Here is a 12722-nt window from a genome sequence, read left to right on the forward strand (position 1 = left end):
ACAAAGAATTTTTGATAAGTCACAAAGTCTTCTTTCATAAGGGTGCTCGGTTTGTTCGATGTCACTAATAGAAAAGCAGTTAAGCCGTCTTTAAAGAAACTGCGCAATTCTAACCACAAGTTTTTGGTATAAAACACTTTGGAACTATAAAAGAACTAAACCGTACTGAGGGCTCCTTGGGGCACCTCGGCACGGTTACATCGGGACTCCTGGAGTGCCCAACATATCATCAACGTTTGTATTCAATATACGAGCGTTGCCTTCTGTAATCATCGTTATAAAGCCATAAATATGCATCAATTTGACTTAAGATTTTGGCTAAGCTGAGTTGCCTAGCTCTTGTGCTTACCCCCTACGTTCCCGATTGTTCTGCTAGGGGTAAAAGGAGCACCTCTGTGATTGTTACTACCGGGTCATGCGGGTTCATACCCCAGACGGGTGAAGTCGAAAGCTAGCTATCTTAAGAATATAATTGGTCAGCAATGATGGAAGTGAAAATTTAGATTCATTAAAGACCAACCACAGAGTTCGGGAACTTTCCCAAACTAAATCCTCAATATTTTCCTCCCACATTGATCGGAGGTGAGGTTTCTTGATCATGGTCAACATGATAGTCTGGGAAAAGGAACTTATAAAGGAACTATTTTTCTCACAAGATGTTTCTTTGTTAAATAGTAACATAACATATCTCTCCATGTACCTTTGTTTGGCCGGATTGCCTTGTTTTCCATAAATATTTGTACTCATAAAGGCTTTATAAAGTAGGAAAACACTCCCCGGCTAATGGCCGAGGAGGTTGAAACCGATGGTCGGTCAACAAATGCGTACCGCAAAAGGGATGAAAAAGACTTCTAGCCAACCGCGTACGGTCGAAACGGGTACTGTTCATTGGGGGGGGGTCTGGCATACTGTAAAATGGAGGAAACAGACTTCTCTCCAACCCGTACGGTCGAAACGGGGTTTTGTTCATCGGGAGGGGTGTGGCATATCGCAAAACGGGACTCTACGGGCTACTGTTCATCATTGTCTACTACCTCCAGCCTCCACGGGCTACTGTTCATCCACCGTCGATTTCCTCCAACCTCCACCGGCTACTGTTCAACCAGCCTCCACGAGGTCCTGTTCATCCACCCGCAACTGGTTGGGGTATGGCGTACCGCGGCACGGCCTCCTCGGGGTCCTATTCATCCGGCGGCAACCGCCTACTACCACGGGGTCCTGTTCATTTAACCCCCACTGGCTGGGGTGGGGCGTACGAGCGAGCGGCAGCAACGGGAACTATTCATCCATAGCCAACCAACCAGTTAGGTCAACTCACCAAGTCTCGCGCAAGGGGCTCGATCGATGCGTCTCAACTCGTGTCTACGTGTATCGCGCGCGCGGCAGCAACAAGCACTGTTCATCTAGAGACAAACCAACACTGGACGGTTACGTCTCGCACGGGGACTCGAACGACTTCAGTAAGCAGCAAGAAGGATCGATCGAGTTCAGTTAGCAGGGAAGGAATCGCTCGGGTTCAGTTAGCAGCGAAGGAATCAATCGGGTTCAGTATGTAGTGCGAGGGATCGATCGCTCGGGTTCAGTAAGCGAACGTCTCGCTCGGGTTCAGTTAGTGAACGCCTCGCACATACGTGTGTACGAGAGAAACGCGCAGAACACATTGCATCGCTCGGCCCCGGCCAGCCACCATAACCGGGAACTCCCCGGAAATTTCCCCGCCCTCACTTCTACCGCGATTTTTTACGTCATGGACAGCCCAAAGAATGTCATGCATGTGCTTCTCCAGCCCGCCCAGGACGAAAAAACCCATTTTCTGTCATAATATTTTGTCATAGAAGTGGAGCTCAACACATCTATGATAATACGTGTTTTTGTCACAATTATCATCATAGAAGTGTCATATCTATGATAGAGAAAGTTTTTGTTCAGGCCATAATGTCACGAATGTGTCTTTTTTTTTGGTAGTGAACCATTTGTAAAGGTCGGTGTCTTCGATTGATTTTCATCTCCTGCCATAGAAAAGAGGAAGCAAAAGGACGTGGAGGGAGTTGCAAGCAACTATATGCATGGAGCAACCAAAACAACCATGGAAAAGGCTATTACATTAAGCAAGGCAACATATCGAGTGTCTACAAGAGGATGGGCATTAGAAACGAAGAATTTATCATACTAGTCATGCACTTTCCTTTAGATATCCTTGCAAGATTGGCGAGAACGATGTCCAATTAAGGAAGGTATAGTCTATTTTTTCTTGATAATGTTTTTACGCATAGATAAAGTTACGGTAATGATAAGTGGCCGGGAGGAGATGGCAAGCGAACCCTTTTTTGTGGTTACTTTACGGGGCAGGAGATTACAAATCCTACCTTTTTTGTCACAAAATTTCTGTTCTTTCCAGAAATTGCCATGCATTTCTAAACAAACTGCCAACACCATACAACTAAACTTGCCATCTAGAACATTCGCCAATGCTAACCCCTTCCCATCAAACGTTCGCCACATATGCGGTCCTAATGTTATTTGCAACCTATTAAGGGAGCTTTAGTCTGTTTCTTTTAGATAATGTTATTAGCAACATTGATGCCACTATACTCTTGCAAACACAGGTCCTGCTGCGATGCTGTGCAGTTTCTATAGTCATTCAATAAGCACCACATTATGTTTTTCTTCTTTTTGAGGGAAACACCATCTAGTGCACTTCACTAAAATTATAGGAGTCATATCATTCATGACATGCAGCAAGATAAAACTAGGTGGATCACCATCCCAAAACACTACGGCATGAAGATTGTCCTTTTATACCAAACAATTCAAAGATATATAAAGATATTATGTTCAACATTTACGTCTTCAGTAAAACAAAAAGATAGTACAGCAGTAACATTGTGAGACATGATCAATTCATTTTGGATGCATAATATTCAGGATGGCTCTTGCGTCAGGCAAGAAACAAGTGTCCAAGCCGGAAAACGGGGCTAAGGAGAACAAAATATTGGCTAGATAAAAACCAAGATAAATATTTAACCTTGCCAGAAAGTAAAGCCTATACTGACTTGCTCAAATAAGATTACTGGTTTTACACTGAGGCTTGCCGGAAATCAAGTGACTTGCTCGATGAATAAAATTACTGGTCCTACAATGTGGCACAGAAAACTTCTCCCTGTCAGCATTGTACAGTTACAAGATTTCACTGTGGTGCTGCACCGCGAGGCGGAGGATGCTGCGGCGGCGGTGGTGGAAGGCCAACATTGCCCATCCCTGGCTGCAAGACCAACGACACACTTGAGTGAATACGGCAGCCACAGCACCAGTGCGAATAAACAATTTACACAACATATCATGGCCGGAGCAAGTCAATTCAGATATGAACATCCATTAACATGCGACGGGAATCTTACTTGGTAAGAACCTAGACCAGGAATGGATGACATCTGTCCTTGTGGAGCCATCTGGCCCTGAGGCCGGTTGTACATACCGCCCATAGGAAAGTTTTGCATGCCAGAAGCACCTGAGGAACCTTGAATGTTTCCCATTCCGTTTGGGAAGCTGCCCATTGGAGGCATATTGCCTGGAGGGATGGAACCCGGATGATTCTGGTTCAGGCCAATCAAGTGTTGTGGCATTTGAGGCATCATCTGGGTTGACGAACCTTGCATTGCCTGTACATATCAAAACCAACATATCAGCCATTGTTCCAGTAGTTCCAAGGATTCAGCGCAGAAGAGCCAGTATAAATGGTACAGAATGTAATTCACATTCTAAAGATGTAACAGAAACTTCAAATGTATTTGGGTTTATAATGCATATCATAGTAGCGTGGCACCCTGCCCCTCTGGCTTCAATGAAAAGAGTGTTCAATGTTGAAGAAAAAACAGCCAAGCAACACCTGACTAAAAGGGTCTAATAGTGAACTATTATTAAAAAAAATAAGTACGCAAATTTTTCCATGTAACCACCGTGTATGACAGTACAGGAATGTTGCTTTTCACTGGAAACAAAGTGGTACAGAAATTCTGAAAATAATAATAGAAAAAAGGTATTGGTGAATAGTACCATTGGGTGTGGCATGGGTGGTAGCGGTGGGTTCACTGGTGATGGCCCTGGCATGGAACCTGGCATCGATGGAAGCTGAGGAAGTGATGATCGAGGTCCTTGTTGATGTTGAAGAATGTGTGCTGGCGGTGGCATATTTGGAGGCGGTGGCCGAAATTGAGAATGTTGCTGCTGAGGCATCTGTTGATAGTGTTGCTGCTGCCCAGTGGGTAGAAGAGATGGATGAGGACCTGGTGGCAACGGAGGCGGACCAGGTGGAAGACCAGGTATAGATGGCCTCTGTTCTCCATGATCAGATCCATCAAGATGCATTGCAACACCAATGCCAGGTATTGTACCAGCAAATGGCCCAGGTGTTTGTTCAGGCATCTGGAATCGACCAGCAAAAGCAGAGTGTTGGTCACCATAACCTGATAAATTGACATCTTCAAATTATTGCCCAGATCAAGAAAAGAAAGCCAAACAATACCCGGAGGATCAAAGACACAGACAAAGTGAACTGGTAATGTTTATGGAATTCTCTAGCTAACTATTTCGTGCAATCAGAAGGCATGCATTCATTACCCATCTTTTTTTCACAACTCAAACCAAAAACAAAACAAGCTGAGAATGAATCAAAGCAACCTTGGATCTGTCCGCTGTTGAATTTATCACGGGTAAGATCGCCAGGCCTGTTTCTACACCAGAATCTTGTAGCATGATCATTGCCACCACTGAGAGAAAATAACAAGATATCAGTCCAAACAAATGCTATTACAAGGACTAGCATGAAATGGAAGTTTGAATATTTCAGATACAGATACAGTTAAAAGAAATAACCAAACATTACAATCAGCATGTTTCTATATCCACATTTACAACTATAAGTACTCCCTCCATTCCAAAATAATTGAAGTTATAGGTTTGTCCCTAAGTCAAACTTGTTTAAGTTGACCAACTCTACAGAAAAAGTGGCAAGATCTACAACACCAAATACACCTAGTACAAAAAATATTTCATAAAGAATCTCATGAGGCTAATTTGGTGTTCTACTCCCTCCATTCCTAAATATAAGTCTTTTTAGAGATTTGAATATGGACTACATACGGATGAATATAGACGTATTTTAGAGTGTAGATTCACTCATTTTCCACTGTATGTGGTCCATATTAGAATCTCTAAAAAGAGTTATATTTAGGAACGGAGAGACTAGATGTTAATATACTTTTCTATAGATTTGGTCAAACTTAGACAAGCTTGACTTAGGACAAACCCAGAACTTTAATTATTGTAGTACATCAGAAAAATAATAACCCACAAGCACATGATCAGCCACGTACATTAAGATTTAAAATTCAGAAAGTAATAGTTTGTAAATTAAGTACCTGGAAAGTAGATAGCCCACTGGATGCCAGGCAAGGTCCCACACACTATTGTCATGTGCATTATTTATTTCAATTTGTGGGGCTTCATGGCTGCCAAAAACAATGAAAAATATGCTCATCAGTTTGAGATATCATTTCTAAACAACACAAAATAGTAACTAGAGTATCTTTTTGTTAACTGCAAATCTCGAGGTTATCTTGAAAAATATGAAAAACAATGATATGTAATTAATTATATATTCAATTATTCATGACTATCAAAGGTGTAGATCACAACAAATCACAGTAAAATGAGTTCCGATCCAAATTGAAATTGTGATAACAAACTGCCAGGCCAGTCCGAATTATTATGTCAATGGTTCCATTTGTGTTTCTTACCCGACCAACCAATGAAAGATTCCACCATCATAGCTCCCACTAACAAAGTATTCTTCATGGAATGGATGCCATGCCAAAGCTGCAGAAATAAATAAAGTAAATCAAATAACACAACCATGCTGAACAAGGGCAGCGGACATTATAATTTTCTTTGTAACGTTAAGTCACTGGTCTGATCATGTAAAGCAAATGAATAACTTGAGTGAAAATATATCTAATCTTGTAGGAAAGAAACATAGAATTGAAATTCTGTGATGAGAATCTAACCAGTTACATCCTTATTGTGCCCACGGAAGGATTCAAGTTCTTTCATGGATCTAATATCATATAACTGCACAAAACACATTCACAATAATAAGTGAGGAATTGCCCGATATATCATGGATTAATTTACTGGATAGAAAGAGACAGATAGAACAAGGCAGACACACTAAGTTCCTGAAGGCACATGCAATTTGAATCTGGAGTACGGAAACTACTACATTAGAAGGAGAGGAAGAGTTTGTTCCCTACTTGCAACTATGAAGCATAACTTAATGGACATGATAGATTATTAATTAGGTTTAGGAAGCTTGGTTTTTTTGGATCACGCGGCCTAACCGCCTAAATGCGTTCTAAAAGTTGGTATCAAACTTTGGGCACTATTAGTATGAACTTCAAGTCTTCCTCACTAGCACAAGTATATGTGTAAAACATCAGCAGAATTAATAAGCTACCAACATATTTAAGTATTCTTCTTTCAGAGGGAAAAGTAAGAAGTTAATAATAACAGGGTACAAAGGTAAAAGTTATTGACCTTGATAATCTGATCCTTAGACGCAGTCAAAACCCAGTTCCCATTCTGATTCCATTTTACACACTGCACAATATTTTTATGACCATGGCTGCAGAAATAGCTGATCAGGTGCTGCCATGCCACAGAACTTCATGGTTTGCAACATAAGACGAGGGACACAAATACTTACAATGAACGTAGCTCCCTACCACTTTTTGCATCCCAGAGTTTTACAAGATAGTCTTTCCCACCTGGATAGCACAGAAACAAATGAGCTCTGGACAAATAAACCCATTATTAAACTAGCAATAATAATGACTAACCTGAAGCTAATAAAGATTTTGTGGGATGCCAATCGACACTTTTAACATCCCAACCATGGCCTGGCTGAGTTTGAAGGCAAATTCAGGTTAATTCACACACAAAGAGTTAATACCACAATGTAACTTCAGACAAGCAAGCATCAAGTAGCACATGCACAAACGAAAAGTTTAGCAACATTACCAGTTAGGGATCTTTCTTCTTGGCATCTTGCGAAGTCCCAAACCTTCACGGTTGTGTCATCAGAACATGAACAGAACTTCAGGTCTGTTCTACAAAAGCTGTTTAAAGTATGTGTTTAAGTAGGGAATGAACATTAAATTGGTACATCTAAAGTAAAGAACATAGCACAGTCATCACCTCAAGTCACGGACTGATTCTCTGTGTGCAGTTTTATTCACTTTGACATTGTTCATGTTACTTTGCCAATACCTGGAAAGGATTCAAATTTCAAAGGATGCAGTTAACAAGTCAAACAATGTAACATTATTAAGGGCCAGTATTTAGCAATGGTACAGGGTGAAAGGGCCAGCATACTTTATTGCACCACCATCGTCGCCCGTAACCATCCAATTTTCATTGTGACTCCAAATCATTGATCTCACGGCTTGTTCATGAGCCTATTTATCAAATTAATAACACCAAATAATTAATAACACCAAATAAGTCAAGTTAACTAAGACACTAGTAACTGCACCAGTAGCTAATGTGAAATACCTGAAGAATCATTTCAAAATTAAAAGATTGCCCATTCCATAGGGTGAATTCACCACTCTGTGATCCAGTAATAAGCCGGCGTCCTGTAGGAGTCCACTTTATTCAGAAATAACACTATGTTAGACCCAGACGAGAAAAAAGTAAAAAATAACAAAAATAACACCAAAATAGAACCTTCATGAAAGTTTTCACATAGATGACAACGAAATATAAACTGGCATGGAGCTGTCAAGCTGGTCTACTAACTAGTGTAAAAACATGGGAATTTGGAATTTTCCATCAACCTAGGTGGCAGATTTTAATGCATGTGATGATGTTGATCCTTCAATAAGTCTACTACCCAAGTAGTGAAGGTAGTTAGGCATTCAAACATTTAAGGACCATACAGCAACTTCATGCACATCAGATTTTCAAACCAAGTAGCACATTTAGAACAAGGAGATAGAGATGGCAATAGATTTGAAGAGAAAAGGGAGCTCAGTTATGTACGGTCAGGCCCGGGCGCATGGGAGTGCAACCTGTGCGCCCGCACAGGGCCTCCACTTCCTAGGGGCCCCTGATTTTCAAAGCAATATTACAGAAGCAGGCTCAGTTGCAAGCTCGAAGTCCAGTTGGCCCAGTTGCATGTTCCAATCAATCAACCAATTCGGTGAGGTGGGCTTCGGGGCTGCGCGCGCGATGCGCGAGGAAGCAGCAGCTGCTTGATCGCTCGAAGCCCAATCCATGTCCAATCGTTCGTCTCAAGCAGACATAAAAAAGCATCCAGATCCAGGCTGCGTCTGCACCTCTTCTGCGTTTGTGACTCTTCATCCGCAACACCGAAGCAGAAGCTGAGCACCAGACGGCAGCAGCTGAGCCCAGGTGAGCGGTTCGAGTTTGGCAAATGTTGGAACCCTTTTTCCATTGGCTAAGGACTGGCGGCTTTGACTGTAAGTTCAACTAATTTTATTTTATTTTCATCTTCTCGGTTTTCGCTTTTGATTTTACCAATACCCTGTAGTTAATTTTATTCTTTTCATCTTTTTTATACTAGATGTTTAGTGTTCCAACATCTAGCTAGGTCATGTTTTCATCCCGAGACCATAAATCTAACTCAATCTGACAAAGAACTATGCAACCAAGCATTGAATGGATAAGATTCTCGATCCACCCCATTGCTACATGACACAGTATAACCTATACATTACTATCATTCTATTTTTCTACTGTAGTAGGGCCTATTTTAATGTTTAGCACAGGGCCTCCGATTTTGCCGGCCCGGCCCTGTGTACGGTCTAGTGTTTGTGAACACTTAAAACTATTCTTTTAATTTCGAACACAATCTGCCAGGATTGAAGTTCTCAAGTTTTTCTTACTACTACTAGAAGCCAAGTACGTTTGAAGCTTCGAAAATGCAGCAAGCCAATGTTGGTGACCACAATACCTCCAATCACCCATTCAATATTTCAACTGTATACAAAGTGCATTAGTGCATGATGTCAGAAGGGGAAAAAAGTCACTATAAAGTAGTTGTCGACTTAGCTTATTGTATTATGACTCCTGTTATATGATTAACATGTATCTTTCACACTAGGCATCACGCTCACAGATACCACTTCTATCTTGGAAGTCAAAGTCAAGTAAAACTGAAATGCCAAGTAGGGTAAATAAGCATATTATGTAGAATCGCATCTATCTTCAGTTCATGTAACCCTGCTGCCATGACCTGGTGGGGTTTTTTGAGATATGCAACAGTAGGTGCCTGCAGCTAGAGCATCAGGAACATAGAGAGATGGGTATCACTTAACTCACCACGACACAGTTTATGGAGCACCGGTTCTTATTGATAGATGAATGAACAAATTTCCCAGCAAAACTTGTAGAGGGGTTGTCTGGGTATGCAACAGAAGGCAACATCTGCATAACGGTGTTAATCAGTATATCTCGATAAGAAATAGCAGAAGGTATAATCTTGTATTCATGATGTAGTAAATACATATAACTTCGAAAATTTCCACTAATAACACTCATACATAAGAATTTTATTACTGAAGATGGTAACTGATATAATTGGGAACAAAATTAGCACTAAAATTGAGGGATCAGATCCAAAACCAACTAGCCAAGTGACAACAAAAATCACACCACTTTCATGTCTAAAAAGGAAGAGCCAAAATGAAACACAAGTAAACAGGTGTTCTTTTTCATTACTGAGTGCATTCATCAATTGTAAAGTGGGAGTTACCTAACTGCTTCTTCCTGGAACAATCAACAGTTCACCCAAACCCCAGGAATTACTTGTTAACCAAAACAATACTTGTCTTGCCTACCACTATGGAACAAGCCTTGCTAGGGACAAACTGCATACTGCCCATACATGACGGCTCATTCACAATTCACCATATCCAGAAACAGGGCAGTATTAAGGTGATAAGGTCTGCCTGGATTTCATCCAGTAAACTAGTGTGTTTATTGATGAAATAACACAAGCCACTCAACAGTAGTAGTGGCCTGGCATCGATGGAAGAACCATAGATTATCTTAGATAACTATGAGATGAAAGAGAAGGTTTTTTCTAAATTAAGAGGCTTGTTTCGAATAAATTGCATTAAAATATAGCTGCACTTGCACCTTATGAAGATTTGCTTCACAAATATACCATGTACACCTCGGCATTTAGTTATTTAGGCAAAAACATCCAATCAGCCAGATAAGGAAAACATGAAAATGATAATACAAAACCAAGAGTTATTATGCAAGTTTTTTAACAATTATTTATGAATCTAAATAACAAGAACACAAATCTCTGAAATAATATTTGTTAGGCATCCTACACAGCAACATCAATTTTCTATCATGTTTATACATTTGTAGGGCAACACGTTCTTTCTCTAAAACTAAACTATCAGAAACAATATTTGATAGGCATCCTACATAGAACATCAATCTTCTATCATGTTTATTATACATTTGTAAGGCAACACTACAGTTCTTTCTCTAAATCTAAAATGGCACTTCAAAATCAACTGATGCTTGTGCATGCATCCACTAGTTAGCATTGTTATTTATACCAGAATATTAGCTACGATGTCGCAAAAAAAGAATCTTAACTATGAATACTGTTCAGTATATTTCCAACCATGAGATAATAAAGGATAATATATCACAGATATTGGTCCTTTGAAATGAAAGGTAGAGGATCCAAAATGAACAAATTTGGAAGCAAAAGGAGGTTTTTTAAGTACAAAATGCATACAGATTGCGAGCAGTATCTTCAGTATTTTTGAGAAACCAATATCTTCAGCATTTCTGACTAAACAGTATCTTCAGTATAGCACAACTAATATCTTATAACATATTATTACATGCAGGATAGCAGGCAACGTACATCCAGGACAGCAGCTGCGGTTGGCTGCAACGTGAATCTGTCCCTTGCATCCCGCTGCCACATGCGAGCCTGCACAATACAAACTGATAAGCTGCACAATACATTTGTATCGTTTTGTGTCTCCCTTGGACATGGTTGAAGACATTATATCGCAAAAAATAATAACTTCTCAAAAGATAAACACAAAATTAAATATTACCTGAGCATAACGGACGAGAGAGCTCGTGTAGTCCACTGTTCGTCGCTGGACAGGCTTCCGCATCCTCTTAGCGCCAAAATTGTCCCCATAGGCTGAATTGAATCAAAATTAATATCTAGTTGCAATATGAATATTTATATCCTAAGAAGTTGCACGAAACCATGAGCATGTGACAGATTTTACGGGTGTTTTTAAGCAGAATCTCCATCTCACAGTTTCGGGGGGGAAAAGGCGAGCGACACGACAATTACTCGAACAAATCTAGTCTACCCCTACGGACCTAACCCTAACCAGAGAAGGCGTGGTTACCGTCGAACGGCTGCTGCTGCTGTTGCTGTTGATGTTGCTGCTGCTGATGGTGCTGCTGGGGTCCCGGGTGGCCGGCGTAGTCGGGCGCGAGGTTGGTGGAGGACGCCGCAGAGAGCTGCCGCATCGGCGGCTGCAGCGGGCCGCGGTAGAAGTCCCCGCCGCCGCCGCCGCCGGGCTGCGGCGGCGGGTGCTGCGGCGGAGGGGGCGGCAGAGGCTGCTGCTGCTGCTGCTGTTGCTGCATCATCTCCGGCGCCGCGCCGGCGACGGGGCTAGGGTTTAGGGTCCGTGCGGCGGGAAAAGGGGCGGATTTTGGGTGGCTCGTCGAGGCCGCCGGGAGCGTGAGCACAGTAAAGCCAAGAGGGTTTGGTTGGAACGAGACGATGGATGGGGAATCGATGGGCTTTCTCCTCTCCGGTAGAAGCCCAACTGGGTTTGTTGGGCTGTCGAGGAGAAGCCACCCGCTCGTGAAGCTGGCTGGTAGCCTTTTATTTCTTTTTTCTTTATCATTTTAACTTGATAAATTTAATTTTTATACATAAATATATTCGAAAATAAATATGAGTATTTGCAAAATAATAGATGAAAATTTTCATACACAGTGAACATATTTTAAATACATGAGGAATAATTTTTTAAAGTGTAAGCAATTTTAAAAAATTGTGCATGCATTTAAAACAAGATTCATGCATTTTTAAAAGTGTTGACACATTTTTAAACAGTAGTCACATTTAAAAAAAATTCACGCACTTTTAAAAATATTCACATGTAACTAAAAAGGGTATGTATGTTTAAAATATTTGTGGTTTTATGGAATAACAAAAAAAACTAAAAACCAAAGAAAGCAATAAAACCTAAAGAGATAAAAAAACATCGCTAGAAAAATGGAGGAGTGCCTGGTAACCCCAACCAACAACGTCAGACGCTCGAACTAGACAAGCCCACTACGCCATGTGTGCTTAGGCGACAATTTGACATATATATAGCATCATATATGAGCTCTCTTGTGGAGGGGCTGCCATGGCATCAGAGTGTAAGTAACACTCGGGGTGTGGGCAGACACAATGCGGTCTATAAATTGGGCCTGGGTCGCGTGATGGGTCCAATGCGTACGAGTAGTATAAGTGGAGTACCAAACATTCTAAAAAAAGTCAGTATAGATGAAAAAAATAATAGAGTTGTGACCTTGATGTATTATGTTGCAAATGAATGAAATTTGAACGGTCTCGCCTTCCGTGCTCT

At 41.1% G+C, this 12722-nt stretch overlaps 1 protein-coding gene across 1 annotated transcript; it reads right to left on the minus strand.

The window, feature by feature from the left end:
• Window positions 1-2829: 2829 nt before the first annotated feature.
• Window positions 2830-11852, minus strand: LOC109751813 (flowering time control protein FY). Its single transcript, XM_020310703.4, has 18 exons — window positions 11484-11852; window positions 11175-11266; window positions 10976-11044; window positions 9400-9504; window positions 7609-7704; window positions 7429-7511; window positions 7252-7323; window positions 7075-7172; window positions 6894-6953; window positions 6761-6821; window positions 6592-6679; window positions 6063-6126; window positions 5796-5874; window positions 5418-5507; window positions 4678-4766; window positions 4054-4463; window positions 3399-3659; window positions 2830-3262 (listed from the first exon to the last, which is right to left on the minus strand). The coding sequence occupies exons 1-18, from the start codon at window positions 11725-11727 to the stop codon at window positions 3188-3190; spliced, it is 2136 nt and encodes a 711-aa protein (XP_020166292.1). The 5' UTR covers window positions 11728-11852; the 3' UTR covers window positions 2830-3187.
• Between the last annotated feature and the right edge of the window lie 870 nt (window positions 11853-12722).

Source organism: Aegilops tauschii, chromosome 5 (genome assembly GCF_002575655.3).
Source record: "Aegilops tauschii subsp. strangulata cultivar AL8/78 chromosome 5, Aet v6.0, whole genome shotgun sequence".
NCBI classification, from domain to species: domain Eukaryota; kingdom Viridiplantae; phylum Streptophyta; class Magnoliopsida; order Poales; family Poaceae; genus Aegilops; species Aegilops tauschii.